This window comes from Orussus abietinus, unplaced genomic scaffold (assembly GCF_000612105.2).
Source record: "Orussus abietinus isolate OABI.00-Male unplaced genomic scaffold, Oabi_2.0 scaffold6, whole genome shotgun sequence".
Classification (NCBI taxonomy): Eukaryota; Metazoa; Arthropoda; class Insecta; order Hymenoptera; family Orussidae; genus Orussus; species Orussus abietinus.
In genome coordinates, this window is record NW_019396002.1 from 2,649,355 (window position 1) to 2,676,595 (window position 27,241).

The following is a 27,241-nucleotide window of genomic DNA, read 5'->3' on the forward strand; positions in this document are numbered from 1 at the left end:
GAAAAGCAACGCGTAGTTTCACAACGACGAGGGAATGTGTACGGCAAAACCGTAGCATAAACCCGAGCATATCTCCGAGGTGCACCATAGTATAGACAGCACATAGCAGTATACTATGCTATACTATGCTGTGCTGCTGACCCAAATGAATCCCACAACCAGTCAGTCCCCGTCTGGGCTTCCTCGCGGTAATGTTACTCGGCCATCGCGGCATTAGAGCTCAAAAATAGGCTTCGAAATCGATTTCTAAAATGTGCCTCCGTTCCCGCGGAACTCTTGACAACTCCCCGTCGATCAAGCTCCCGATTCCGAGTTAATCTCCGTTTTAAATCTCCCGTTAAAACGAACACACCAAACGCTTTGAAAAGTCCTTAAATCTTAATCTCACCAAAGTTTAACATAACATCGTCGGAAATTTGATAAGAAATTTAGCCCCGTGATAAAATACCTTCCTGGAATCCCCGTGTTAGAATGTCGAATTTCTTCCTAAAATCTCGAGTTCCTTGACAAACGTATCCCTGTCCAATTCCCTAAACTGTGATAGTTAATGCCCACTTTCCTCGCACCTTGTCCGGAGTGTTTTCAACACTTTTCTCGGCTATTAAACCGGAAGTTGGAGAAACTGGGTGAGTTTCGAGGATTACTTCCACGCGAAGGCCAATGAAAAATTCCACCTGTGATCGCCGAAGCAAGTGTCCGTGTGTCGAAGAGGACGTTGCAGTTTGTCGACTAATTGAGGAAGTGTGCTCGTTGATGTTGACGAATAGGAGAAACTGTCGTCAACTCTCTAAAACATCCGCCGACAGCGAGAGAGATTCGGTCAGGATCATCCGATTTTCCAAATAGCTTAGGTATTATCAACAATACTGATTCTTAACCAGTGTTGATGAACAACCTCGTCCACCTATTGCTACTAAAAGCCACATATTCACATTCTGCCAGACATTCTATCACTTGTCATCTTCAACGAGATATTCTGGTTGTTGGTACCGAAGAGTTCATCTGCCGACGTTGAAGTCATCTCAACTGGGCCGAAGTTGATACCCTACGATAATTGATTATCCACCAGCTGTTGAAATCCGATGCGTAAACGCAAACTAAAATGCCAGCATCCCAAAAAGATGTGAAAAGGGAATTAGTCGGCTGATGTGGATGAGAAGAAGCAGCCGTTATCGCGGATGCAGCCGGTCAACCCGTGGATGTTGAGACGGGGACCTCGTCGGGCGAGATCTTAAAATACTCCGTTAAACGAGAGGCGGTTTTACGGCTGCTTTTTCGGCCCAGGATCTCCAGAGCATCTGGAGGAAGTGTCAAATGCAGAATGCCCTCAGAAATGATCCAGAAATAATTTTCACGAGCCACTTCCGAGGGCACCCTTTTAGGTGTTGAAGAGGCACGCGCGAGGAAGAGGTAGTGCTGACCGAAAGTGCATGTGGAAATGTGGATAGATGGGATACCTTGCAGTCGCAGCGGATATTGAGATATTATACAGTGAGTATGTCATATAAAGTCTTGTCAAATAATCATCAGAAGTTATGTATAAGGCGCCCAAACTGGGGAGATCGTAACACCCGTTTAAACCTTCTTTATGCGTTTCTCTTAACCCTGACTTAATTATTCACAGTGGAAAATTCAAAGAGAGCATTTATCCTCACCTTAACCCTAACTTAATATCTTCCTTATTTCGTTACATTTGTTTTTCATTATTATTATTTGATTACACGAAGTGGAAAATTGTGTAGATTTTTACATACATACGATTTTAAGGGGAAACCCAAGTTTTGGAATAGATGTACATGCACGACGCAAGGAGAAATATCGGCAACGTATCTCACTTGTTGTTAGGTTTTTAAAAGGATGAATCCATCGTATTTGGCAAAAACAGTTGATTTACATTTTTTATCAAGAAAACCGATTTGAACCAGTTTTGTAATTGAAGAGGGAAACAAGAATGTATTTGACGACGTTTTTTTACACCTTAGATGTTTTTAAGGAGATTTATACTTACCTTAACTTAACCCTAACCTCTGTTTTAATCCGAACTTTGAACTTATTTCGAAATGTTACCGAAAAGCGCATGCGTATCGAAAAAGGTGCGCGTAGTTTGAATTGCATATAACCATCCATAATTTAGTCCGTTTTCGTTATTTGTGGTAGCAGTAATTTGGATATCAGCGAAGCGAAGCCATCTATTAGCTTAACTGTTTTAATTAGAAGCAGTTTAAAGATTATGCTACGAGAATGTCGAAATGTGCTTACTACGCATAAGTTGCAGAGCAATGTAGAGCGCAATCCAATTGATATGGATTAAGATCGATTACGAATTACACTGTTAACAAAATTATTATAATTTTATAACATATTTATTGGAAGTTTTATTCAGACATGGTATACTAATTTTAAAACGTATTTTCAAATAATATGTACAACATATACTATAAATTTAGTACATATACGTAATAAATTTATAATTCTTTAGAAATAATCTTACGTAAGCAATCGTAAAATTAAAAATTCATCTAAAAGACTTTGCAAACAATACGTACCAAATGACTTTCGAATATCAAATTTATAATTTCTCTCCGCAATTTCACAAAATTACAACGAGGTGTTATAAAATTGCAGATTTACTTAGAATTTCATAATAAATGTATACTAACTCACTATTAAGACATCAAATTTATAATTTTACTCCGACCTTATGTACTAAAAGTGTATAAATTTCATGAATTTTTTTAACAGTGTAGGACTCGAGCGTAAATGGTCTTAAGAAAATTAGAATAAAGGAAACTATAAGGTAGAGAAGCATAAACCAGGCTCTGCCGCGCTTCAATGGGTGCAGAAATTCTGCATAGAACGACTCGAGTAATGTACGCGCAGAAATGCGGACAAATGAAACATTCTTGGCATCCACTGAGGACATTGACACACTATCCGGCGACTATCAAGAGTTCGATTTGAATTTCAAATCGAGAGTTGAGAAACGTCTCGTGATTCCTCGACGTCCCGAGGAGGATCTTTCAATGAACGCAACTAGTCATTTTCACCTCTATACGGATAATTTACTATACGAACCGTTACAACGAATAAAAACTGTTCACTCAACGATGCATAAAGACCGGGGAAACGTTCTGTGGAATCCGGAACAACTTATTCTCCGAGTCGGCATCTAACGGTGTTAACTTGCCGAAACTATACATCCGTCCTTATAAAGTCCAATCGCAGAACAACACAGGGAGTAGAGTCACGTAAAGTCCGATAAATATCGCAGTATTTTTTTTGTTTTTTTTTTCATGTAAAATTACGTCTTTGTCTCGTTCTGTACAGTGCCACCTCTGGACAAGCGGTGGTACGAATAAGCGTTAGCCATCTCACATTGCTCACCTAAGAGAAGTAGACAAACAAATGACATCAACTGAAAGAGGATGTACCCGTTTACGACAAAAATAATGTTAACCCTTTTTTACACTGATAAAATAGCGCCTCCTTAAAATTTAACAAGGACAACGAGGGTTTCGTTATGCTGGAAACTTCTTAGAGAAATCCGTCGGGAAACCGCGTCTCATCACGGCAGAACTAAACGCAACTTAATATGCCGGATTAAGAGGCGTCAGAAATTCCGAACATATTTTTCCCATAATTTATTCCCACGCGTGCAGCGGTTAAAGCCACCGTGCATCATCCAGCCTGAGTTCACATCGAATCGCCTCGGCGTTCTTCAACAACCGTTTTAAGAACCTGTTTCAACCGGCCTCGAAACCTGGTGGAATGTAGATTGTGAAGTGTAGAATGTAGGGGAGGGGATCGCAAAATAGAAATTCGGAGAGCGCGTACCCCGCGACTTTCGACTCGCCTAAACGCCTAAAAAGTTAATCTTGTTCCCTTCCACCTGCTTCTCATCTTCCTTCTGCTTAATTCTCGCCCCAACATCACCTGCAACTGCGGTAAGCACTAATTGCCCTAATTACAGGAATTCTCGGACGAGATCTTACCTAGCAACTTTTTCACCGTAAACCAATCCGCAACAAGGAGGGAAACCTAACCTACGTTACAAAATCGTTACTAGATTTTGTCACTTCGCTTCTGACCTTGGGTCTCGTTCCCTTCAATCCAAAGTTCCGCTCTGATAGAATGTTAGCTAATTTAATTCGCAGGCACTAAATCGAGGTTTGTGTCTAAGATAATGCCTTCGGCTTAAAAAAGGAAATCCCAAGACGCCCAACTAAAACGAAACAACGACTCGCCTAAACCCTGTCGCTAAAAATTGCTACTCAAGCTTTCCCATTAGTGAAAAGAACGATCTAATTCGACCTCGCACTCAAGCATTGATACATTCCATCCATAGACACGATCACATACAACCACACAACCCAACACCTGTCGATAACTATATCGGCATCCCCGCGGATCCTTGAAATTAATTACGACAAATGGAAACATTTCATAAAGTGAAGTAATACAAATCGTATGAACAACGCTTTAACGTATTTTCCTCCATTTACGTCGGCGGAATGCGCGGGTAATAAGGTGAAGCTGCGCAAGGGCATGCGCGGTGGCATTTGCGAGGAAAAGAGCGCCGGGAGAAAGATAGAGAGAGAGGGGCATAAATCGGCGCGAAAGTCACCCGGAGGGACGAGGAGGAGGAGGACGGTTTACATGAAGAGAGGAAGAGAGAGAGGCCCGTAGTTTCACATGACCGAGTTAGGTTCTCCGGTTACATTGTGGATGCGCCGCTCTATGCGCGCCGTGTCACAATGGCGGCCGTCGTGGGAGACGATGTGCACGTGGGCCGGTGCGCCTGATTGGCGGAGCCCTGCGTCGCGGGCACGCTAATTGGCCCAGAGGTCATAATCATAAATGCGGGCCCGGCCCGGGGTATCATAACCTATCCTCCCGGAGACGTCATTGTCAGCGGCCTCGTGCGAATCGCCATGTCGACCGGCCTAGGTGTATGTACCGCTGCACCGCGAGCACATATACGTCTCCATTATAAATCTATCCGCGTAATCTCCCCACACTTACACGCACTTATATACACCGTAAAGGCGCAGGATTCGCCCATCATTCGTGGATAATGAACACCGCCACTAACGAAGTTAAACCTTCAACTCCAAAGCCGGAAGCTAAACTTTCGACTGAAATATAATAAACGGGAAGAAATCATTTTTACAATTATTGTAGCGATGTAGGTTAAATATCGTAAGTTTAACAATTCCAGTAGAGAAATTGATCACATTGAATGATATGTTCACGCAGATAAAAAATCAGGAAACTCGGTGGAGTTTCGCGCCAGATATACACTCGGATAAATTTATCCGCGTAATCTCCCCACACTTACACGCACTTATATACACCGTAAAGGTCCGGGATTCGCCCATCATTCGTGGATAATGAAAACCGCCACTAATGAAGTTAAACTTTCAACTCCAAAGCCGGAAGCTAAACCTTGGACTAAAATATAATAAACGAGAAAAAAATCATTTTTACAATTAATGCAGCGATGTAGGTTAAATATCGTAATTTTAACGACTCTAGTGGTGAAATTAATCACATTAAATGATAAATGTACCCGCAGAAGGAAAAGTTCATTAAGCAAAACCAACTAATTTTTTTATTGACTCCATTCGGATCATTTTAAAGAACGTTTTACTTTAGTGTAACCTGTAAATGACGATAATTCCGGAGGATGATGCGTACCATCGTACCGCGTGGAATGAACATAACCTTTAAATTTGCAACGCCAGCTAAGTGTGAATTTTTTAAAAGTACACAATTTAAACAAAACTGAAATTATTCCCAATGGAAAGCGCAAATTCATGTTAATTAAAACCTATAAACGATTACCACAATTCCGAAGAGGATGTCGCGTAACGTCGTGCCGCATGGAATAAACGTAACCTCTAAATTTGCAACGCCAGCTAAGTGTGAATTTTTTAAAAGTACACAATTTAAACAAAACTGAAATTATTCCCAATGGAAAGCGCAAATTCATGTTAATTAAAACCTATAAACGATTACCGCAATTCTGAAGAGAATGTCGCGTAACGTCGTGCCGCGTGGAATGAACATAACCTCCGAATTCGCGACGCCACTTAAGTGTCAATTGTCTCGTGCGTATAACTGCACATTGTTGTCGTTATGCCCCCGGCACGAGTACCATTAACATACCCACGCAAAGTTACACGCGAGACCTTCCAGATAATATCTAAATCCTGCAGTTCAACTACTCGAAGGTCCTCATCTGTGAAGTTCATCTCCTCTCTGTCGCAACCTGTTCTTCCCACGCCTGTCTTCATTAAGGTATCTTTTTTCTCCCTCCCCCTCGCTTAGCATTAATCCTGGAGTTAATAAACTGTACCGACCCGCAGTGCCAATGTATTGTTAATAAAATAAATAAATAAATAAAGATTTCTTTGTGCCACTTTTCTTCCCCACGGGAGAAACGTTTCTTTTCTCTTCCCTTTCCCGCTCGTCGATAGCAAGATAAGAGGCGAGTTATCGCACCTGTGCGCTTTTCTCGGGGTTCACGGCGGATTCCTCGAATTCGTCACAGTTTCATCGATTCTCGCCTAATGCCATTCGATCGAATCATTAAAAGTCAATAACCACTCGGCCGTTACCAGCCACTCTCCTTCCTTTTCGAACACCTGTACTCGATTTTACGATTTTAACCTCTGCGATCCCTTTCTCTCAAGCCCAAACAACCAGTGAGAAAATCGAGCTATTAGAAAGCCAACGGGACATTTGAATTCCGGCTGTGGCGGGAAAGTCCGTCGAGACAATGTGCAAATTTAGGTTAACCTTACGAGCACAATGCCTCTCGCGAAAACGAGTCCCGGAAAGTCCCCCAAAACCCTCGCTTCCAAGCTAGAAATAGATACTCGAAAGTTATGGTGTTCGAGTCTCTTTGACAGAACGTTTTCTTTCTCGGGAGTCTAGAAACAAAGCAAACAGAAATCTGCATTCATGTTTCCTTAACCGTACGCGAAAGAGAGACGTAAAAGCGAAGGTGGAAAAATGTCCGTCCGCTTATGAGGTGTCGTTGGATACCAAGATGGCGCCCGACGTCCGAGGAGACGTAAAACTTGCTCCAGAAGGTTAAGCGTACTTTTACGCGTAGAACACGTAGACCTACGGTTACAGGGCATAAAACGGCTTGCTTGCATATTCACGTGCATAAACTTTTATGCGCCTTAGTGCACCGATGTATGTTCTCCATTTGCTGTCTACGAACGTAGTCGAGCCTCGAGCAGGCGTGTCGCCCGATTAACTTGGAATGCTGGAAGGTGCAGAGTGATCCAAGGTCGAGGAAAAATGAAAAGAAGAACGCCTTCCGCCGGTTAAGGGGAAAAAAGAACTCCCTAAGAACCTTGGGAAGCTAAGATCCGATCCGTAGAAATTGATTCCCTTCAAACATGGCTGCCCCCTTGCAGACGAGTCACGAAAGAGAAAACAGGAAAAAGGAGGGAAACGTTAAACATTACAGAGCAGTCATGGAGAAAAGGGGTAAACGTTGAATATTACGAGAGGGAAAGAAGAGCGCATCATCCATTGTAAGAGTAAAAGAACTCGGAAGAATGCGGAACTCCTCCCCGGAAAAGGAGCATCCAAGATGGCGGCGGCGTCTCCCCTAACGTGAACGCAAGAATTCTCTCGGCGCCCCTCCCCGTTATCCGCCTCTCTAATCCCCGTCGTTCTCCCGAAATCGAATACCCCCGTATCAATTTCGCGTTCTGCGTCCCTGAACTCCTACGGCAGTTCCGCATAGAAATGCAGTCTTCGCAGACTCTTGCATTCTTGTAGCGATGCCACGACGATCATTCTTCTTGGCGTTTCTCTTCCTTTATAGAGCTTCTTTGAAATGCGATATTTCCATAGATCTAGAAATACAGAAATGGAGCGTAAAGTCAGATCCTAGACACGGGGACTAAAACTCGCTATGAAAGAAATTAGATCCACAATCTCGTACCCTTGTGAACAGCAACAACCAAACTACATTTAGGAAATCTTTCGAAATATACTAAAGTGCGTGCCAAAGAGTATAAAAGTATAAAAATGGTGAATCGTGTCGTGTATTATTTTTACCGGCCTAAATACTGAAAATAACAACAGTTCCCATGTGTTTCAACTTGCTTTTTATACCCAGTCAAAAGACGCGAGAACGTTAGCAACGCAAGATGGCCGCCACTCGATCCTTCCTTATGCGCCTTGAGCTTGGCTCGCGAGGCAATATTCTCCATCCTTTTCTTTTTATACGCATGGATTTTTCCCACTTTCCGCATCCCATTCTCGAGGAGCAGACATACCGCGCGGAACGTTGCCCGCAATTTTCCCAATCGTCCCAGAATCCCGCGCGGAAATCCAGTTCCCGCGACTTTCCCATTGCAGCCGAGCGAACGCGGGGGTTCCCATGGGCGAAAGAAACATCCGAAACGGAGGCGGCTGGAACGCTCGGACAGAGATCGGCCGAGAAAGTGTGCGATTAGGTGCTCGAAAGAGCAGCCAGGGCACTCAACCTGAAGTCATCCCAAGGAGATATCCTCGCGGATAACGACGCGCGTCCACGGGCCTTGAGAACCGCCATATTGGACGACGCGATCCGCTGCGGAGAAAGGACAGCCGCGTCGTTCGAGAATTTTTCGAGGACTCCACCGGTTCCGCCTCGCTTCCGCCCGCCGAATTTCGCCGGTTAATTCCAGTCGCCGTTAATCTTCGAGCCGATTTCGTAACCCGCTCGACGGGCGAGGTAGCATCCCGCGCCAAGTTCACGAGAGCTAAACCAATTTCATAGGAAGATGTCGGCTGTGTGAACCTGGACTTCAGTTTGACGCACAAACAAAATTAAATGGTTTATTGGAATGTTTCCGTGATGTAGACGTTTGTGTCATGATGAGTTTTGTTTGTGGCATTTTTTTTTCTTTCTACAAAAACTAGAGCTGATCAAAAAGATAAAGAAATTCCGAAATCGTGGAAATTTGGATTTTTCGACTCTGATGGGTTCTCTGATGTTAGGAAAATTCAAAGCTTCCCAAAACCTCGAAAACATTAAAATGGTAATTTTCGGAATTTGTTTATTTTCTTTTAATAGCTCTGGTTTTTGTAAAAAAAAAAAGAAATGCCACAAACGTCTACGTCACAGAAACATTCCAATAAGCCTGTTAATTTTGCTTGTTCCTCAAACTGGATTCCAGGTTCACACAGCCGAAGATGTCCCCTCACTTGGCATGTAACAAAGGATTAGATGAATAACGGCTTGCTCATCCATTCGTCGGGATGAATAGACGCGGTAGAGTCTCACATCAAGCGCATATACATAAGAAAGACCCGCTACCTCTTATTAACTGCATCTATTATTAAGTGGACGCGAATAATAAAACAGCCGACTGCGATTTGCGACAAGTGCGGGCGGAAATTAGATAATAACCTGTTTATCGATTCACGTGACTCGAGAGGCTTTGCTGCACCTCGCGCCAAGTGCATGTAAACAAACAAAAAACAGCTGGCGAGCGATATCGATTATAGAGGAAGAAGAACGGAAGTTAGGTAATTAATTCCCGATACTGGCTCGCTCGATTGGAATCGAGAGGCGAGGCAGAGTCTCGCGCCAAGTGCGTATAGAGGAAAAAAAATCCAGGAAATGACTGGGTGCACCGATTTCTTTCTACGATCGATGCAGGCGAGCGTTATATAATTAATTAGAAATTGCGGGCGCTTCCGAGTAAAGTCATCCCCCGGTCGAAGGCGTTATGAAAATCTAGCGCGTTGCAGAAATTCCCAAGGCGAGCGATATAAATAACGGTTGCGCAATCACATCCTGTGTAATTGCGTAGACAACAGATGTAACCTGGGTTACGTAATTGTAACGATAATTCCGGCGCAAAAGGCGAAAGACATTATCGAGATTTCCTCGAGTTTAGTTCGACTGCTCAAGCCGGGGCCCGGCGATAAATTAGACCGCGATTCCGCGCACGGAATAGAAAGTTGCAGTGCAAGAGTGCAGGGAGAAAGAGAGGGAGAGATGGGGTCCGACAGACCACGAGAGCGAAAGAGACCGAAGGGAGGGACAATCTCTCGGGTCTCGGATCTCAGGTGGGGAGAGTTCATGGGTGCTCCAGTCAAGTCCTCTCTTCGATCTTTTCCGCGTGCATACACTTGCCCGCATTTCCCAGCAGCTAAAAAAATCCTTCTTAAAAAAAGTGAAAACCGGACAATATTCATGCACCAACGACTTCCTCGCAAAAAGCTGAAGAGAAAATCTCTTTCGCACAATTCCGAGAGACTGATGCTTCCCGAGATATTTGGCGACGTAACCGACCAATCACGCGACAGCTCCCGAAAAGGGGCGTGTCTAGCGCTCGGACCCTTCGCGCGATTGGTCCATTTCGCATCTGAATATCTCGAGACTGGGCAATCTGTCGAAATTCTGGAAAACAGATTTTCGACACAGTTCATCACAGAGAATAAAGTAACGAATAGAAATCCAGCGATTATCGGTCGCACTGTGCACATGCACGGGTGACAACGAAGGATCCTTCGTTTCCTACTTCCGGCGATGCTCGACGAAGATACCGGCTGGGAAGACTTCGAAACGACTGTCCTAACTCCTCGCGTGAAAGCTATGCCGAATAATTAAATCATTTCGCATGTCGCGAAAGTCCAATTACGGAATGCTCGAGTGCACCGAAGGAAACGAGGTGCAATCGTGGGAGGATTTCATAAAAAAAAAAAGCCAACCGTGGGAGTCAAAATTAGGAGAAAGAAGCATTGTTGTGCCCCGGAAAGCACCCGGCTTTCGTTGCCCCTCAAGGATCAAGGCGCCTTATAGCATAACCAGCAACCATAAATATGCATTGACACTCTAGCGACGCGATTTCAGCTCTGAAATTGTCTCGTAAATCAGGGAAAACGCGACTTAATCTTCCCGTGCACCTTGACTGAGGCTTTTGACATGTCAGCAGAGATGCGGAGCGAGGTGGGCGAGTGGCTGGCCACCTGCGTCGGCTCGCCGATCTGTATCTTGTTGCTGTCCTGGTCGCTGCTGATCTACCAGAATCAGCCGTCGTCCTCGAAGCGAAGGATAGACATCCTGGCGGTGGCGGTTCTAGCGGAAAGTCTGGCCAATCAACTGGGACTCCTGCTGTACGCTATCCTCACGCTTATCAGGCCCGCTAACCACTTCGGAGGTGCGCCATCTTCCTCCACCCTTCGTCTTCCAAAAATGATTTTCCCAAACTAAATCCACGAACCCCTTCTCTTCCCCAGAGCTCTGCTCGACCCTGGTGTGGATGCTGAACTCGTCGAGCATCCTGCAGGAGCTGACCCTGACCTCCATCGCCATTTTCGCCGCCGTCAACTGGGAGGAACTGAGCTTAACGAAGAACCACCTGAAATACCACCTGGTCAGCCTGAGCGTGGTCAGTGCGTGCATTGGAATCACCGGGGTCCTGAATTTCGAGCCCGAGGTCTGCGTCTTCCTGCCCCAGGAGATATCCAGCCGATACGGGATTTTCGTCAACTCCTTGAGGACCTTGCTGGTCCTGACGTCCCTCGTGAGCCTGATCGCTGCCGTCTTCAGACATCCTTGTCATAGGACCAGAGGGGAACTCCTAAAGTCCGTCTCAGACCTGTCCGAGACCAGCTCGAAGAACTCTTCGGGTGCCTTCGATTGCCATCCTCAAAACTGGGATCCTTCCAGCGGGTCTTGCACCAGCAGCTCCACCAACAGCAGAGCTTGCCTCAGGAAGAGAACCGTCCAGGTCGACGAGACCAACAGCTACTCCACCGTCCTCAGCATCCTCTTCGTCTGCTACGTCTTCGACCACGTGCCTATCTTGGTAAGACTCATCTACAAATTTTTAATTCATCTTCCAAAGAGATCTAATAATTCGTTGACATTTTTAAATACGGTCCACGGCGATTTTCAGGTTCGCGAACATATTTTTTATTATCCTCCAAATCGATATTCTGGTTCGTGAACACGTTCAATTATTGCCCAAAGCGATATAGTTCTAGTTCATGGGCATTTTCAACGATCTTCCGGTTAGTAGACATTTTCATTTATTATCCGAAACAGTGTCTGGTTCAGGAATCGCTTCTTCCGCCGCCATCTTGATTCGCCGTGAAGCATGGGACCATCTCACGGCTCCAAGGGGAAGAACTCATCAAATAGACTTCCAACCGAAAATTGTTCGGCCATTGAACGAGACTCCGAAATTTTCTTCGTTGTCGGCACGTGAGGAGGAAATTATCGGATCTAAAAGCCTTGGAAAGTAAAAGGCCACGGCATCGACTCCTTCGACCAGAGGGCCTCGTAGGGCCCGTGAATGCTCCACTTTTTCGGCCTCGGCGTAACAGGGAGTCATTACTACAGCCGGCGTCTATTTCGCGGGCTTTTCTCCAGCTTTTTTTCTCGAGGGGCGGCGCGGCCCCACAGATATTTCGTAATGCGCAAAATTACATGCACCAGGCCGAGCGTAACGCCGTAATGGCCGGCAGGCCGGCCGATTTATCGCGCGTAGTCGACGCCCTTCCTCGAAGCGGCGTTCCTTTGCGGCATTTTCCGCGCGGTTTTCTCCGCCACTGCGGTTGGAAAAAGACCCAAAAAATCCAGTACCTTCCCGCGATCGACCAATCGCCCGCTAGCAGAAACTTTTTCAACGTCTGATCGTCAATCGCGCCCAGCCAAAATCTCTGTAATACGATCATCGACTTAGGATATCTTTACTCTAACACCATAGAAGAAGAAATGGAGAAGAGAAGAAAATTCTGGCCCTTTCTCTCTCTCTCTCTCTCTTTACATAAGAAAATTGCGCGGTACAATGTAAATGTAAGAGATCATATAAAAAGGGGATTATCCTGAAGAGGTCAGACTAGAAAGGTATTCTCTGTCGCTTAACTTTGCCGACAAAAATTATGTGCACGGCAGAAACGATACATAAAAGCTATAGAGTACGTTTATTTATTCGTTCGCATATTGAAATTTGGCAAAAAAAATTGTACAGCAGTTTCAAACAAGCATGATGTATACATCTTCAAGATTCTAGCAAGTTGCTTGCAGTCTACGTTCTTGCTACTCGTTTTTGCTGCAAATTCAAGAAACCGATTCAGCTTGTTGAAACGGTTACTCGGAAATTTCCAGAAAAATTTGCATTTTGATGCTTGCAGCGACACAACAGTGGAGCATGTGAAAATGTAGCTTTCGGAACGTTAAGAAACGGAAGATCCTTCTGTCCAATATCCTTTGGACACTTGAACCATACATATACTATAGCAATGTCCTCTCCATTTCTATAAGCTCATATATTATCTACCGTGAAAAAAAAAACAAAGAGAGCCAGGAAAAACATAATTCCGTTGTTTGCTCTCTTCCCTTTTCATTGCTCTCTCACTCTCTCAAGAATATCAAAGGAATAGCTTGGATTTACAGAATCTACACATCTACGACAGCCTTCTCAACTCTTTCTCGATAAAAGGAAGAAAATCGAATCCGTTTATCACGAACGGGCGATTATTCGCCAGTGGAATAAATAAGGATCTTCGAGCGAGTGAACCCACGCCGGAAGTCGTGTCGGGTGTGACATCCGGAAGTGCGGTGAAAATAATTGGAGGCCCCCTGTTTTTTACTCCCCACTTCCGGGGCAGGATAGAAGACTCGCATATAGGGTCAGGGAGAGTTCGGAACGTGAAATTTCTATGGTAGAAGAAAAAAAAAGTGTCCTCCATCTTCCCTCGACTCTCTTTCGTGGAGGCTTGAAGGTCGCACCTCTCGGGGGAAACCTCGATTTCCTTCCGGCGGTCTCATTGAGATTCGTCGCTGGAAATCGGGTCGTAGTGAAATTGTTTCGACTCCTTTACGGCCACACCGCGGCACGGATGCATGCGCAATTGCGCATTCTCTATATTAAATACACCACACATGACCGCACGTATAAAGACCGGGCCGATCAGCTGACAATTATGGCGTCGCTCGTTAAAATTCCCGGGACGAGTCGAGGGGACGATTCGAAATCGTAAAACGGTGAAAGTCGATATTCTGCTAGGCGATAACGCCGATAAAATAGTAACGGTAAAATCGTACCCATAAATTAAACACTAGTAATCATAGAAATGCGTAAGTCATCGAACCGTGTTACATAGCGCGGGAATAAATTGATTAGGTCATTTCAAAAGATCTGTCGTTTTCTGGCAACCATCGTCGCCTGTTTACTGATTTACTAACATTACTAACTGACTTGCACATTACTGATTGCTGACTAATCCTCTGCTCGGGATGACACTAAAAAATTTACCCATATCAAGAAACTCATAGCGTCGAGTGATTTGAGAAACGCCTTGAATTTCAACGAGACGCTACAGAGCTTATATACAGTAAAGATCGCGATTTCAAGAGTGAGGGAAATAGAAATATAATTTCCTCATTGCCACAGATACAGAAATGATCTTTCGACCAACTCAAAAAGTGAAGCAAAAAAAAAGTGAGGAATTTTCTTAAATTTACGTGACTCTGATTGCTGCTATATAAGGATTGAATTTTTCGAATTACCTAATAAGTTCTTCAGCAAATCCTGGCCGGATAAGAAAGAAAGGATTAATTTTCCTTGGGGAGGGAAATTTTGTGGAAATCTTTACCGTAATACTTAGGAAAATTATCGAGAAGAACGGAATCCAAGATGGCGGCCCCCGCGCGTCGCGTCGACGGAAAATGGCGACCCCGCGCGCTTCGATAATTGCGAGCCGCTTCTATTTTTTTAATTGACGCCTACAGAGGCGCGCATCTTTCACATGGCGAGGGAAACGAGCGGCGCACACGCGAAATTAATGCAAACGCGAGGCCTGTGTACGCGTATGTACGGATAAAGTGTGCACAAAGTGTGCGTGCCTTTTTGAAAGCGCGACGCGATGGTTTTCACCGTGGCGATGCGAGAGCCGCCTGTAAAATCGAAAGTTGCCGAGCCCGATAGGAACACGTAAGAAGGTTTTGCCGAGCGGACCGGATCATTAGCGTGACTTTTTCTAACATTTCCCCCGAGATCCCGATAGCCGAGAACTTATGGTAATTGGGCGTCAATTAGCAGCCCCGATCGCGTGGTGTTATCCGGACCGCTTAGAGTGGCCAGAAAGGTCTACCGAATGTTTTCAGATAATCTACACGTGTCTAATATGTTTTAACGGTAACACATCATTTTCAGATCGTGTCCATCAGGCCGAATCTCCTGCAAAAATTCTGCACCCCCCAGAACCTAGCCACGTGGCTTCCATTGTTGAAGGACACGCTGCTGCCCGTTTTTCTGGCCGTTTTTGACAAGATGTTCTGCCGATACGTTGCCAAGGTCTACACGAAACAGGACCATGCCAGAAAAATGTCCCATGGTACGTTCTTGCTCTTTAAGTTCGTCACTTTTTCTTGCCGAAAGGTTTTACCTCGACAAGAAAATCGGAAAACATATTTTCTTCTCTTCCTAATCCCTTCACAAATCTAGGCTGTTTAATAGTTCATGCCTCGTTTTCAGGAGGAATAGACGGGAAATTCAGGCACTTCGAACAGGATACCGAATACAAGCTTCAGTTGAATCTAAACCATGGACTGAAGTTTCCCCTAACCAATGGGAGCTTATACGGAAGGTTACACAACCAACAAAATCGAGGTAAGCTCCAACAGCGCATTTCCAGAAGAAAAGAATATCCAAAAAGAACTTGCAAGATGAAGTCGAATATCTCGAAATCCATTCGGACAGACTTACGACTTGGAAGAAACATATCTTCAACAAGAGAAAGCAACTTCACCTGCAATTACAGAAACAGTACCAAATTGTAGGCCGAAAGTCAGAGCACTGTCAGAACAAGTTAACCGAGATCTTCCTTTTTCAGGAAGAACTGGAGGAATTACGATGGGGATCCAGCACTACCCTAGGGCGCAGTCCATGAACGAGGAGCCAACGTACGCCTCACTTCCTGCAGAACTGACGTCCTTCGCAAGCTCTACCTTCGAGCCTCGACAAGACAGCAGAAGCAGCACTTCAAAGGCGAGCAAGCAGTCGTCCCGGGTCCTGATGGTCGAGAACGTCGATTTCGGGACGCGCAGAAAAATCGGGAGCACCGACGTCTTCGGGCAGAATATGGAGAACCTGGTCCAGCTGGAGGAGGCCCCAAGGAAAGAGAGGAAGTTCACCAGGAGCCTGGACGAGATCCGAGAGGAGCCCTGCAGAAGGCAATCCAGAGGTGCTTTACCAGACCTGGAACAGCTGATCGGGCTGGAGGCCAAAATTGGCGATCAGCTGATACGCGATAGCCTATGTCAGGGTCAGCGATCGCGAAACCCCGTCAGGAGGAACCAGAGCTTCGACTACGCGAGGTTCCAGAGGGCCGGGCTCAATTCGAGGACCTACGACATCAGAAAGGAGTTCTCGAAGAGGCACTCATGCTCTGAGGAGAACCAGGGGCCGAGGGACCAGGAAGTCGGGTACGTCAGCTCCGACGACGAGAGCTGCGACCTGGAGAACGGGGACTTCAACGACACCATGAGCTCCTGCAGGAGCAGGGCCATGAGCTGCTGCTCCGTCACCACCGTGGCCAACGACGACTTCGAGTACTATCAGCGAAAGGAGACCAAGGTCCTCCCCTGACACGCATTTCGGAGATCCCCTGTAGGAACTAAACAGTAGACGCAGCTTTCTAAACGATCCTAGCAGACATGATGCAAAGGGGACGATCCGCGGAAAATTGTTATAATTGAATCGATACAATTTTTAAAAGTTCAACCGCTGTAGCAATGATTTTTTGCGTACATTCCTTTTGGTGGACCAATCATAGTACCTCTAAAATATAACCATATTTGCTTACCAACCAATGAAAATATAACGTCAAATACAAGGTAAATTTAAAAGAGGTAAAAGAAGTGTATAAGTAGTAACATTTTTCGCCTTTCCATTTCAGTTTTAACTTAATTTTACCGAATATCCGGGCATTTTTAAATTTCGAAATCAAAATTAATTCGTCATGATTAAAGTGATAAGTAGTAATAGTTACATACAACCCGCTACCATATCGTAGAATGGCGGCTTCAGAAAGGCGGAAAACGAATAAAAAATAAGACCTCCGAGAGCGTACTTTGTTTCCTTTGCACCATGCTAGATGCATCAATGCCTCTATGCACCGAAACCATGTTAACCAAGTTAGTCTGCATTAATTCGGTCAGGTTCATCACGATTTAATGATTTTTCCCTCAGGTGGAGCTCTTGCCCTCGAGGAGGAGCACCGAGGTCAACATGAGAAGCTTCACTCCCAGAATAATCGAGAACGGCACCTCCTTCGGCCTGGAGAAGACGAAGATCGACACGAAGCCCACGATACAATCCTACCACCTAAAGAGGAAGATCTCCCCTGGATTCTCGATGAACGACCTAGACAAGATCTATCCAAACCACAAGGCGCCCAACTTGTCCATCGAAAGCCTTCGGACAACCTTGAAGAACTCGCTCGTCAGCTACATGGACAACGGGGAAATCTGCAAGCACGACATCGGCGGCTCCGTTCCCGACTTCAAAAAGATATTCGTCACTGAGTTCATCTGAAAACGTCGGATTTAGTTTCGCGACTTACTGCCACGTCCAAGATTCGGTTAAATGTATATAAGGTAGATTTTAAAGAATATCTGTACCGGCGGTCGGCCTAACTTCGAAGTTAGCATCGCTAGACTTATTAATCCCGTTGAAAGGTGTCTTATTGAAACTACTTGTATATATCTTGTATATTTGTGTAATTTAGTATTTAAACGGGAGTTCGAGATTTACTGGAGTAGCCGCGGCTCCAACCGTCTGTCGGCAAAACAATAATAATAACACGTTTGTATCACGTGTAATTTTATCTGTTATCATTGAATACAAAGATATTTTCAACGAACCCTTTGTTTCTCCCGTGGAATATTAAACATCGAGTCTGACAAGATGATCGCAACTACCCGTAAAAAAATAGGAATCAATTTAATAATATTCAAAATTAATAATTCCGGATGCAGCGTCACATTTTATAAGTGGAACTACCCGTGACGATATGAAAAAAAAAAACATTAATCCTGTTAAGTGGTCCACCTAAATCCGAAAAGGAGCAGGCAAAACAGAACATTAAACAAATCCAGGAAGTCTGAGATTAGACAGCGAATGAGTTACTAAAAGTGAAGAATATTAATGGTAAATCGAGCTCCTTAAATTGACTGAACTGGTATTTTTCATATCACTAAGTAGGAAAAAATCCATTTAAATGCAAACTCGACGAGACATAATCAAAATGACTTTTCGCCCTCTCTTCCCTGTCAATCTTGACAAAATGACATAAAAAAAAATAGGAGGGACAACGTGGCAAAAAAAATTGGATGGCTGTCCATTCGAAAGAACGGAAGGCCATCGTAGTTAACCTCTTCTTAAAGGGCCGTTTCGGCATATAGCCTCTTTGACTCTTGCAGTCTCTTCGGGCAGAGCGCCCTACGTCTCGAACGTTGGCAATCTCCTGATTTTTCAGATTAAAAAAAAATCACTCTGCGAGCAAATCCAAAAGCTAGCAAAACGACGACCTACGATCCAAGGATGCGCAGTCCGGGCGTATTGCACATTTATCCAGATTCCCAAGCGCGGTAGTTAATAATATTTAATAATTCTTTGGTACTTATTTGTATGTGCTAATAGAGTTTCCTGATCCCTAACTGACATCCTGCAGCGCCATCTCCAGTTACGCTGAGAATCCTGTAGATCATTTTAAATCGCGGCCTAACCTCATCTATACCTTTCATAGTTTCTGAAATCGGCGACCAATGAGAGGAGTCCACTTCCAACGTCACTTCCGTAACGATCCGTATTTCATGTTTCCCATGTAGCAACCAATGATTTTATCGTTTACAATAGAAGCGACCAATCCTGTACGTCTTGTTTCCCCCTCTTTAGTATCCTGTATCGGAAATAGCCATCTGGTGTTAATGCGTCGCATCGCACCGACTCCATCGAGTTCTAACCTGGAAGGCGTCCTCATTGCGCGTTCGTCGTTACAGCACGTGGCTCCAGCACCAACTCACCGGTAATTCAATAATTTTAGTAGTTAAATCAGCAGCATTTTGGAAAAAAGTTGTTGTAAATTGAAGGGAACTTCTTCCTATTGTGTTTGCCTACAAAAATGTTGTCAATTTCCATTGATTTATCTGCATTTATAGACTTAGAATTTCAATAGTATCCTGACCCACGCCGCGGTATTTTTACCTTTACTTTTACGTTAATTTATGGGTATACTTTGAGCATTCTTTAATGTTACTTGCGTTCAACAGATAATAAACATGAAGTTCAGGAAGGAAAACCAGTTGAGCAAGACTCAAAATGTGAAATCAGGAAACGCTCAGGCTAAACTATCTGTGAAACAGCAGAAACGTAAGAATAGTGATGAGCATGAAAAAGTAAATTTGCTGCTTAAAGAAAGGGAAGGTTTGTCGCCAAAGAAGCAAAAAAAAGATTTGAAGCAAGAAAATATTAAAAAGAAAAATATTAATGGACAAAAATCAAATGAATTGAACGAAGAATTAGTTGAGATCGATGGAAAGCAATTTCGTAAAATACCAGTGGAGACACTAAATCAAAAGATTGCAGATATAAAAAGTCGAGATGCTATTACAAAAACTGCAAAAAGGAAGCTTGCCAAGCTTCAGGCATATTTGAAATATCCAGCAGAAGGCTCAGATGTACTTGTACCACTTATTGAGAAAGCAAAAGAATCCATCGATGGGAAAAAGCAGGCAGCAATTAAACAAAAGGGACAAAAGGCTTCAGGAAATAAAAATAAACAAAATGACGGTCATGGCAAAAAATTAGTTTCTGCAAACGTTTCCATTGGAGACGAAGAAGAAGAAGATGAAGATGACGAAGACGAAGAAGACTCCGGTTCCGAAGATGCTGATACTAGTTTGGATGTAACTAAACCACAGAAAGAAAAACCTAACCCATTTTCAATTAAATTGAAACAAGATAACGAGGCTGGTGATAATTCTGAAGATGATGAGGAAGATGAAAGTGACGAAGACACAGAAATGCAAGTGGATGATGGTTCCGATGATGAAGAAGTTGTTGATGAAGAGGGAAGTGAGGATGAAGGTGAGAGCGAAGATGACGAGGAAAAAGAGGGAGAACCCAAAGGAAACGAAGTAAAGAAAAATGAACCGAAGCAGCAACAAAAGAAAGTAGATGGGCCCAAGAAAAAGAGATTTGTTCTCTTTGTTGGAAATCTACCATATGAGTAAGAACCTACATTTTTTCTTGGAATTATTTTTGTGAATATCTTTAACTTTACGTTGTAGGGATCCTTAAATAATTATACGAATATCTATTTCAGAGTGAAACAAGAAGATCTCAGAAAACACTTTTTAACCAAAGTGAAGGAAATTGTTGATATCAGAATACCTATCAAGCCTAATACAAACTTATCACGTGGCATTGCCTATGTTGAATTGGCTAACAATACTGATTACGAGGTATAAAATATTTCTCTTTTTTTTTTTTCACTTTAATCAACTATCTTGTTATATTTATTTGGTTTAATCTTGATTTACAGAAAGGATTGTCTCTGCATCAGACATTCTTCCATGGACGAAGATTAAATATACAGTACACAATGGGTGGTTCAAAGACCAGTTTCAGAAGCCAGGCGATAACAGCAAAGAACAGGAAATTTGATGCACTGCGAAAAGCTGGAATCCTAGCTGGTTCTGAGAGAAACAGTTTCAAACGAAATGCGCGCAGATTCAGACCGCAAACAACTCAATAATTAAACAGAAGCAAGCTTTGTAAAAGGCAAAAGGTGCAATTACAATTGATTGATCGTTGGTAATGAGTAATCTGACTAAAATTTGGAACATTCCACGTAGAAAATTACATTCTACATCTTTTCAGTTTAAATGTATTTGAAGCTTACAGCTTTGTATAAAAGCATCAGTATTTCATTACCTGACTACCTGCAAGCATCTTCGTAATTACTAAATATCTAAAGAATGTTGCTTGTACTAAATATTCCGAATTTTAATCATATTACTATGTATACTATCAATGACACGTGGACGATCTGTTACCACTTTTAATCATTTTCAATTGTAAACGATTAGCATCTTTCTATCATAAGATTAATTATAATTCTGTTTCGAATTTCAACCTCGCTAGGTGTATGTTACGATAAATGTTTACTTCATGACTTACATGTATTGAGACTGTTTATGTTAAATAAACAAGATTCCATATACAATTATCTTCTTCATTTAACCTGTATATCCTAATATAACAAAAGCATTTTATTGCTGTATCGAGTAATACTTGTCTTCAAAATTTTAATTATTTAAAATATGACTGAGTTAAGGAAAGAAGTACGTTTAAAAATGCTTATGAGTAGATAATTCTAAAAAAGATGGTACAACAAATAAAAAAAAAAGTAATGTACCCCTGGTGGGACTCGAACCCACAATCCCCGGTTTAGGAGACCGATGCCTTATCCATTAGGCCACAGGGGCTCTTGGTGAAGAACTTTCCTAAAATCACCTTTTCAAGTGAAATTTGTAATTATGAGAAATTAATGTACCAACTTGCTCCTACATAAAAGCTCGGATTCCAAAAGTATCCCTGAAATCCTCAACATAGTAAACATATTACCTAAACACATTAAGACAATGCCGTGAGGTAAAAGTGAGCAGAAAGGTAGAACTGCCTTTAATTTGCCGTAGAATACAATAGAAATCGGAATCGACGACACCGACTGACAAATACCGCTCCCCTGGCGACCTTCAGCTAATAGTTTAAAAACATGATGGATAAAAGTGGCCTCTGCGGCGTATTTAGTTTGTCCCGGCAGATAAAAAAAAGGAGGGAACGCGTTATATACCACCACGTGGCAACCTGTTAATAAAAGCGATGAATTTGGACATGTGTAGAAGTGCATCTCTTCATGAAAAGATTCACCAACAGTAACCATAGTACGTACCTCATCCTAGGGTGGCGCTGCTCGTCCACGAATCTTTTTTATCGACAGATTCTCATCGGTTCCTCCAAACTTGGACAAGAATTCAAACGAAGAAATACATTACAAAAATTAGGAAGCGTTTAGTCAGAAACAGTGACAACGACATATACTGTAACATCATTCATTCATTCATTTGTTAAAAGCCAACATCATTTCTTTAATTTCTAAGATTATCGTTAAATGTACAGAAGCAGAGATATCTCTGTCCCAACTCATTTCTGTATTCTACATTCTTGTCATTTCTCCAGCGTTCTCGCCTAAACTGCATACTTACAAGACAGCGCCATCGTCCGTGACCTAAATTTCTAACCTCTCCGAGTACTTTTAACTTGTTTAAACGCATATCTAATTCAGGCCACATAAACGTCTTCTATAAATTAAATTGTTATTTAATCTAGCGTTTTTTTTCTTTATTTAATGAGTGAATTGCAATGTTGGCTAAAGGTTATCAAAACGTTGTGAGAAACGATGTACATAATGTACTAAAAGCCTAGAAAAAAGTCCGTTTCTGATGAATAAGAGTTGCATTAGCGACGTTAGAATATGTAACGTCCATTTGAATGACTCTGCAAGTTTCTGATACTAAAATAATTATGACCGGTTGCGAAATACCGTTTTATTTACAGTACACGCTAAAAGAAACACATCACTGATGATGAACGCTACTATTATTTACATGATAATCCTACATCTTATCCGATACATTAAAAAAAAACATCGTTCTTGTTAAGGCAATGTCTCCTGAAACTGATATCAGTAAAACAGTACGGTAGAAGAATTCTAAATTTTAGATTTACCACATCTTGGGGGAAAAAAAAAAGGTTCAAAAGTTGAATATTAAATGTGTATAATACAAATATTACACTTAATCACTCAGTAGTTGTTTGTCGAATAAGAATTCTCCAAGTGGACCATGGGTAGCCATCATCTTGCCCAAAGTCGATATTTTTCCCGCAAGGTCACGTTGTCCTTTGTATTGTTCGTCGAGAAAATCAGCCGTAAGATAGTCAACCAACTGCATATCAAAATAAGCAATGAAGAACTCAGAAGCAACAGAATTATTTTCATATTATGTACTTACGTGATAATCGTTGAAAGTGCTAGTCTTTGGTGCTTCGCAAATTTGGATGATATCACGAATACTTCGAGTAACTTGTGCTTCCAAATTCAAAGCATCCGTAAGTGCCTCTACTCCATTTGTCCATTCCTCTCGTATAGGACGCTATAAAGAATTAGAGAAGTTGTCTATAATTACGCATCCATATTTACAAATAAATATATAATTTGATCTCTCAACAGTTTTTCATATGTTACCAGGCAATTTGTCAAAATTTCGCAATACATACCAGAGGAAACTTGAGCAGTTTACTGACGTCATTTGTAAGTTGGCCACGCATTAATAGGTATTCGATAACCTTTATGGCATGTTCTCTTTCTTCCGAAGCGCTATTAATAAAGAATTTACTAAATCCAGGTCGATTGACAGAATCCCGTGCAAAGTGAGCACCCTGACAAATAAGTTAAAAAAAAAACCAAGTTAGAATAATCTTAAAACGACCGATCATTCATCGATATTAATGCATCGCTACTTACCATCGCAAGATAAGTCATGGAAGCTTCAATCTCCGTTTTCACCTGAGCTTCTAAAATCTTTATACAGGGATCGACCATGTCCAGCCATGCATTGGGAATGTCGGCAGGCTTAAGGGTGCCTGAAACAAGTGAAAATCATATCAATATATACATTTCATCATTGCTGCGTCATCGTTAAATCGCAAGACAGTTCTTCCGTAAACCTGTAAAGTTAGTATGAAAAATTTCAATTAATGAACTAAAACAGACAATCGACAGTAGTCAAAGAAAACCAATAGGTGCGAGCACGTGACAAGCACGCCTTTCAAATATCTTAAAGAGAACGTCTCGAAGAGAGATCGGTCAAGTTTTCGCAAAAACTCTTCGGACATCAAAGTCTACTTACACTTGAGTCCATCTCCGCTGACCAAGCCCAAGCAGAGGAGAGAACCGAGGAAAACGCAAAGGGACTTCATGGCACCGATCGAGCGATTCGATACGAATATCTCTCCGAAAAATTTGCGATTACACACGCTCGGCCACACGCGAGGGCGATCGGTAAAGAGGGATAACCTTTATACGCACTGGTATAGAAGGTTCGCTCTACAAACCGGAGAGTGGGTGTTTCTTCTCGGAGCACTGATAACCAAGCGAAGAGAGGCGTTATCACGGACGCAGTACACCAGATAATTGAGAGCGCCTCATCGGCAACAAAGACTCGTTCGACTCGCCCGTTATCCGCAGTTACTCGCGTAAAGGAGAGGGGACGAAACCTAGAACGCGGGATACGTCAGCGCTCCCTCGCCCGCTTCCCGCGAAGCTATCGCTTCCCATGGCGCCGGTACCCCCAAAACCCTAAGTTCCACATTCTATTTACTCGTTTATCTCAACCTATTTGCGAACACGGAAAGCATTCTCCGATTTATCACGAAACCCGCCTCGCCGTTGATCTAGATTTCTCATTTTTCGCGAAACTGTCTGGTATTTCCCGTTCATTCGAGGATCGCAGGTATTACGCAGTTAGTACAGGCGACCAGCGAGGCGCTGCCATGCCTGTTTCGACCGGTTTCCGAAGAAAGAGAAAGTACAATCAAAGTGGAACTCTGATCTTCCGGGGCACAGGAAAAAAGGGACCATCGAACAACCCCGAGGAGTCCAGATCTTATCTGTGGAAGCAAATCTTTAACGGTGCACGTACGCGTTATCAGTATGCCTTAGCTGGATTCCCCTTCGACCCCTCTCGCTGGCAAACCCAAAAACAGCGGGAACCGGGAAACGTAGTGCTAAACATGCCTTGCCAGACTGCAGTTCCACTTTGCAAATCTCTCATTCTGAGCTCAGTTACTGCGAAATGGGGATTTAGATTCTGGATAGGTGCACGGCAAACGGTTTGAAACGTTTTAGGTGTTTATTATATGGTAAATGGAGCGCGTCTGCACCCGAATGAGAAATGGAACTTTGACTCTAGATCAACATCGTTGGACCAATTTTATGGCGCCATTGAGACCGTCACCCTTCCCGGGATTTTCCAATGACACGCCAAAGCGTATACGCGTTCTGCGCATGCTCGTCTCAGTCAGCTGATCGGGAAGAATCGGGAAGTGTGACTGTGACGAAGGTGACGACGAGTGATGGTGTTCGTCGTCCAACGTCCAACGTTCAACGTTCAGTACTCGGCTAGCGAGCCTTTCCCTCCGACGCGTGAACTCTCCGACAAGGTCGCTGTTCATTAAGGCGCGAGCGAAGTACTTCCCCTGATACTCGATAAAGGGATTCTCTTGTCAGTTTTTAACCGTCGTTCATTGTATCCACCGTTCCACGATACAAATATAACAGGTGAATGTTGTAACAATAGATCTCTATTTAAACGAAAAACAATTGCATCGTCAAACACTTTGTGGACGGTACTATTCGTAACAAAACCCTTGTAATCTTGATTGTGGGTAACCTCAAACTTCAGTTTTACCTCTTTTACTTACCGTCAAATAGTTAATTGTAATCATTCCGAGAAGTTATCTCATATACAGGAAATGACTACTCTTCATTCCCTATGAGAAGTCTTTTACCTTGAGTTGCCAGTCTCCCGATTGTATCTTATTCGAGCTTACTCGATATCTCTTCGCGTGCTAGATAATTGTTTCAAGGAGAATTGAAAGTTGCTTAACTTGCCCATCAAAGTGCCGAGGATATAACGACCAGTCAATCATGCATTATATCGGACAAAACTCGCTTCGGCTAGCTTGAAGTACTGACACGTTTTTTGAACGAGCACTTCACCATCTTGCTGGGCGTTGACCTTATCAGGTGTTTTCTAGTACTTAGATTTCATGATAGTAATCTATATACGATAAGAGTCAATGTAGAGGTTCATTTCTGCAGCAATTTGTCATGTGGTTAACAGAGATTCCGGCAAATCTATCTTAATCCAAAAATTAATTGTTAATAAAGTAATGATTAATCATCAATGACTTACATTTTTTAAATTTAAAGTTGCGTATAAGAATATTATACTTTGTTGCAGTAAATATGTATCTCTTGTGGCTTCTTTTTTCTCTGATTGTGCTTACTAAAGCCGAATTCTGTTATAATGACGTTGAAGCAGCCTGTAGTTCTAGACCCACACCAGTAGGTGAGTTCGTTTCAGTCAGAAATCATTTAAGATTATCTTTTGGTACAAAATAGAATTCTACAATTTAATCAAATGTATCTTCATTTCCAGATGGGCCTTTGCTTGCTAACTGTAATGCAAAGTATGGCTCCTTCGAAGCCTTGCAAGCCGATCTTCAGGCTTATGCCAATGCTCATATCGAAACTAGTTTTGAATTTCTCTTGATGTCGGCACACTTTGGAAATTATGAAGCGAACCGTGAAGGATTCAAACATTTGTATCGCAAATTATCAGACAAGTCCTGGGAGGATGCTATTGATGTAATTAAATTTATCACCAAGAGAGGAGGAAAAATGAACTTCAATCAATTACCACGCTTTAAGAAGAATGTAAGTACTTCCTAGATAATTTCATGCTATTGGCTGTTGAACTGTTGAAAATGTATGCAAGTATATGTTCGTTCCCTTTTTAACAATTTTTTTTTTTTATTTTGTGTTAGGCTAAAGACGGTCGAGTTTTGGAGCTGAACGAATTGAACAGTCTCGCTAAAGCTCTTGATACTGAGAAGCAACTGGCTGAAGAGGCACTTCGTATCCACACTCAAGCTCAACACCACACGAAACAAGATGCATCCGTTGCACATTACATCGAGGAACAGTTCTTTGAAAAACAAGCAGATTGTGTGCGCACTCTTGCTGGACACACCAATGATCTGAAAGATCTTCTTGGTGATCGGGATGCCTCTGTTTCTGTGTACCTGTTTGATGACTATGTGAAGAAAACCCTATGAATATATTTTGTATCTAATTAGTAAACCCACTAACACACGCATATTTCTTGTGTTACAACCGATCGATTGATATTTTCATCATTTCGTCTATTACTTCGTAAATAATACATATATATTGTAGAAATCTGAGAACAATAAACTCGAATTTTTGTAATAAACAAAATTGTTAAAAATATTTATAGATTAATCATTCGTTGTTTTCATTAACACTTTAACGACCGCTCACACAACATGTGTGT

The 27,241-nt window shown here is 42.7% G+C and overlaps 5 protein-coding genes and 1 non-coding gene across 7 annotated transcripts; 4 read left to right on the forward strand and 2 right to left on the reverse strand.

The window, feature by feature from the left end:
• The first annotated feature begins 179 nt into the window (after window positions 1-179).
• On the forward strand, window positions 180-17,889 carry LOC105694287. Of its 2 annotated transcripts, none has more exons than XM_012414804.1 (7): window positions 180-1,491; window positions 10,959-11,183; window positions 11,263-11,834; window positions 15,189-15,369; window positions 15,510-15,644; window positions 15,868-16,610; window positions 17,226-17,889. In XM_012414804.1, the coding sequence occupies exons 1-7, from the start codon at window positions 1,449-1,451 to the stop codon at window positions 17,568-17,570; spliced, it is 2,244 nt and encodes a 747-aa protein (XP_012270227.1). In that variant the 5' UTR covers window positions 180-1,448; the 3' UTR covers window positions 17,571-17,889. The 2 variants fall into 2 exon arrangements, with proteins under 2 accessions (XP_012270227.1, XP_012270229.1); XM_012414806.2 differs by having other exon boundaries at window positions 15,868-16,643; window positions 17,226-17,361.
• Window positions 17,890-18,965: 1,076 nt separating this feature from the next.
• On the forward strand, window positions 18,966-21,264 carry LOC105694303 (nucleolin). The gene is made up of 4 exons (XM_012414835.1): window positions 18,966-19,062; window positions 19,307-20,265; window positions 20,362-20,500; window positions 20,581-21,264. Exons 2-4 carry the CDS (start codon window positions 19,316-19,318, stop codon window positions 20,791-20,793), a joined length of 1,302 nt encoding a protein of 433 aa, XP_012270258.1. The 5' UTR covers window positions 18,966-19,062; window positions 19,307-19,315; the 3' UTR covers window positions 20,794-21,264.
• A 189-nt stretch (window positions 21,265-21,453) lies between these two features.
• Trnar-ccu lies at window positions 21,454-21,526 on the reverse strand. The gene has a single exon. It is a non-coding gene; the product is annotated as a tRNA-Arg (tRNA).
• Window positions 21,527-22,633: 1,107 nt separating this feature from the next.
• Window positions 22,634-24,291, reverse strand: LOC105694205 (ferritin subunit). Its single transcript, XM_012414661.2, has 5 exons — window positions 24,011-24,291; window positions 23,626-23,744; window positions 23,379-23,540; window positions 23,114-23,254; window positions 22,634-23,047 (listed from the first exon to the last, which is right to left on the reverse strand). Exons 1-5 carry the CDS (start codon window positions 24,078-24,080, stop codon window positions 22,898-22,900), a joined length of 642 nt encoding a protein of 213 aa, XP_012270084.1. The 5' UTR covers window positions 24,081-24,291; the 3' UTR covers window positions 22,634-22,897.
• A 219-nt stretch (window positions 24,292-24,510) lies between these two features.
• Window positions 24,511-25,440, forward strand: LOC105694206. Its single transcript, XM_012414662.2, has 2 exons — window positions 24,511-24,992; window positions 25,073-25,440. The coding sequence occupies exons 1-2, from the start codon at window positions 24,654-24,656 to the stop codon at window positions 25,106-25,108; spliced, it is 375 nt and encodes a 124-aa protein (XP_012270085.1). The 5' UTR covers window positions 24,511-24,653; the 3' UTR covers window positions 25,109-25,440.
• On the forward strand, window positions 25,278-27,160 carry LOC105694204 (ferritin light chain). Its single transcript, XM_012414660.2, has 4 exons — window positions 25,278-25,440; window positions 26,126-26,233; window positions 26,324-26,601; window positions 26,712-27,160. The coding sequence occupies exons 2-4, from the start codon at window positions 26,131-26,133 to the stop codon at window positions 27,000-27,002; spliced, it is 672 nt and encodes a 223-aa protein (XP_012270083.1). The 5' UTR covers window positions 25,278-25,440; window positions 26,126-26,130; the 3' UTR covers window positions 27,003-27,160.
• Window positions 27,161-27,241: the final 81 nt, after the last annotated feature.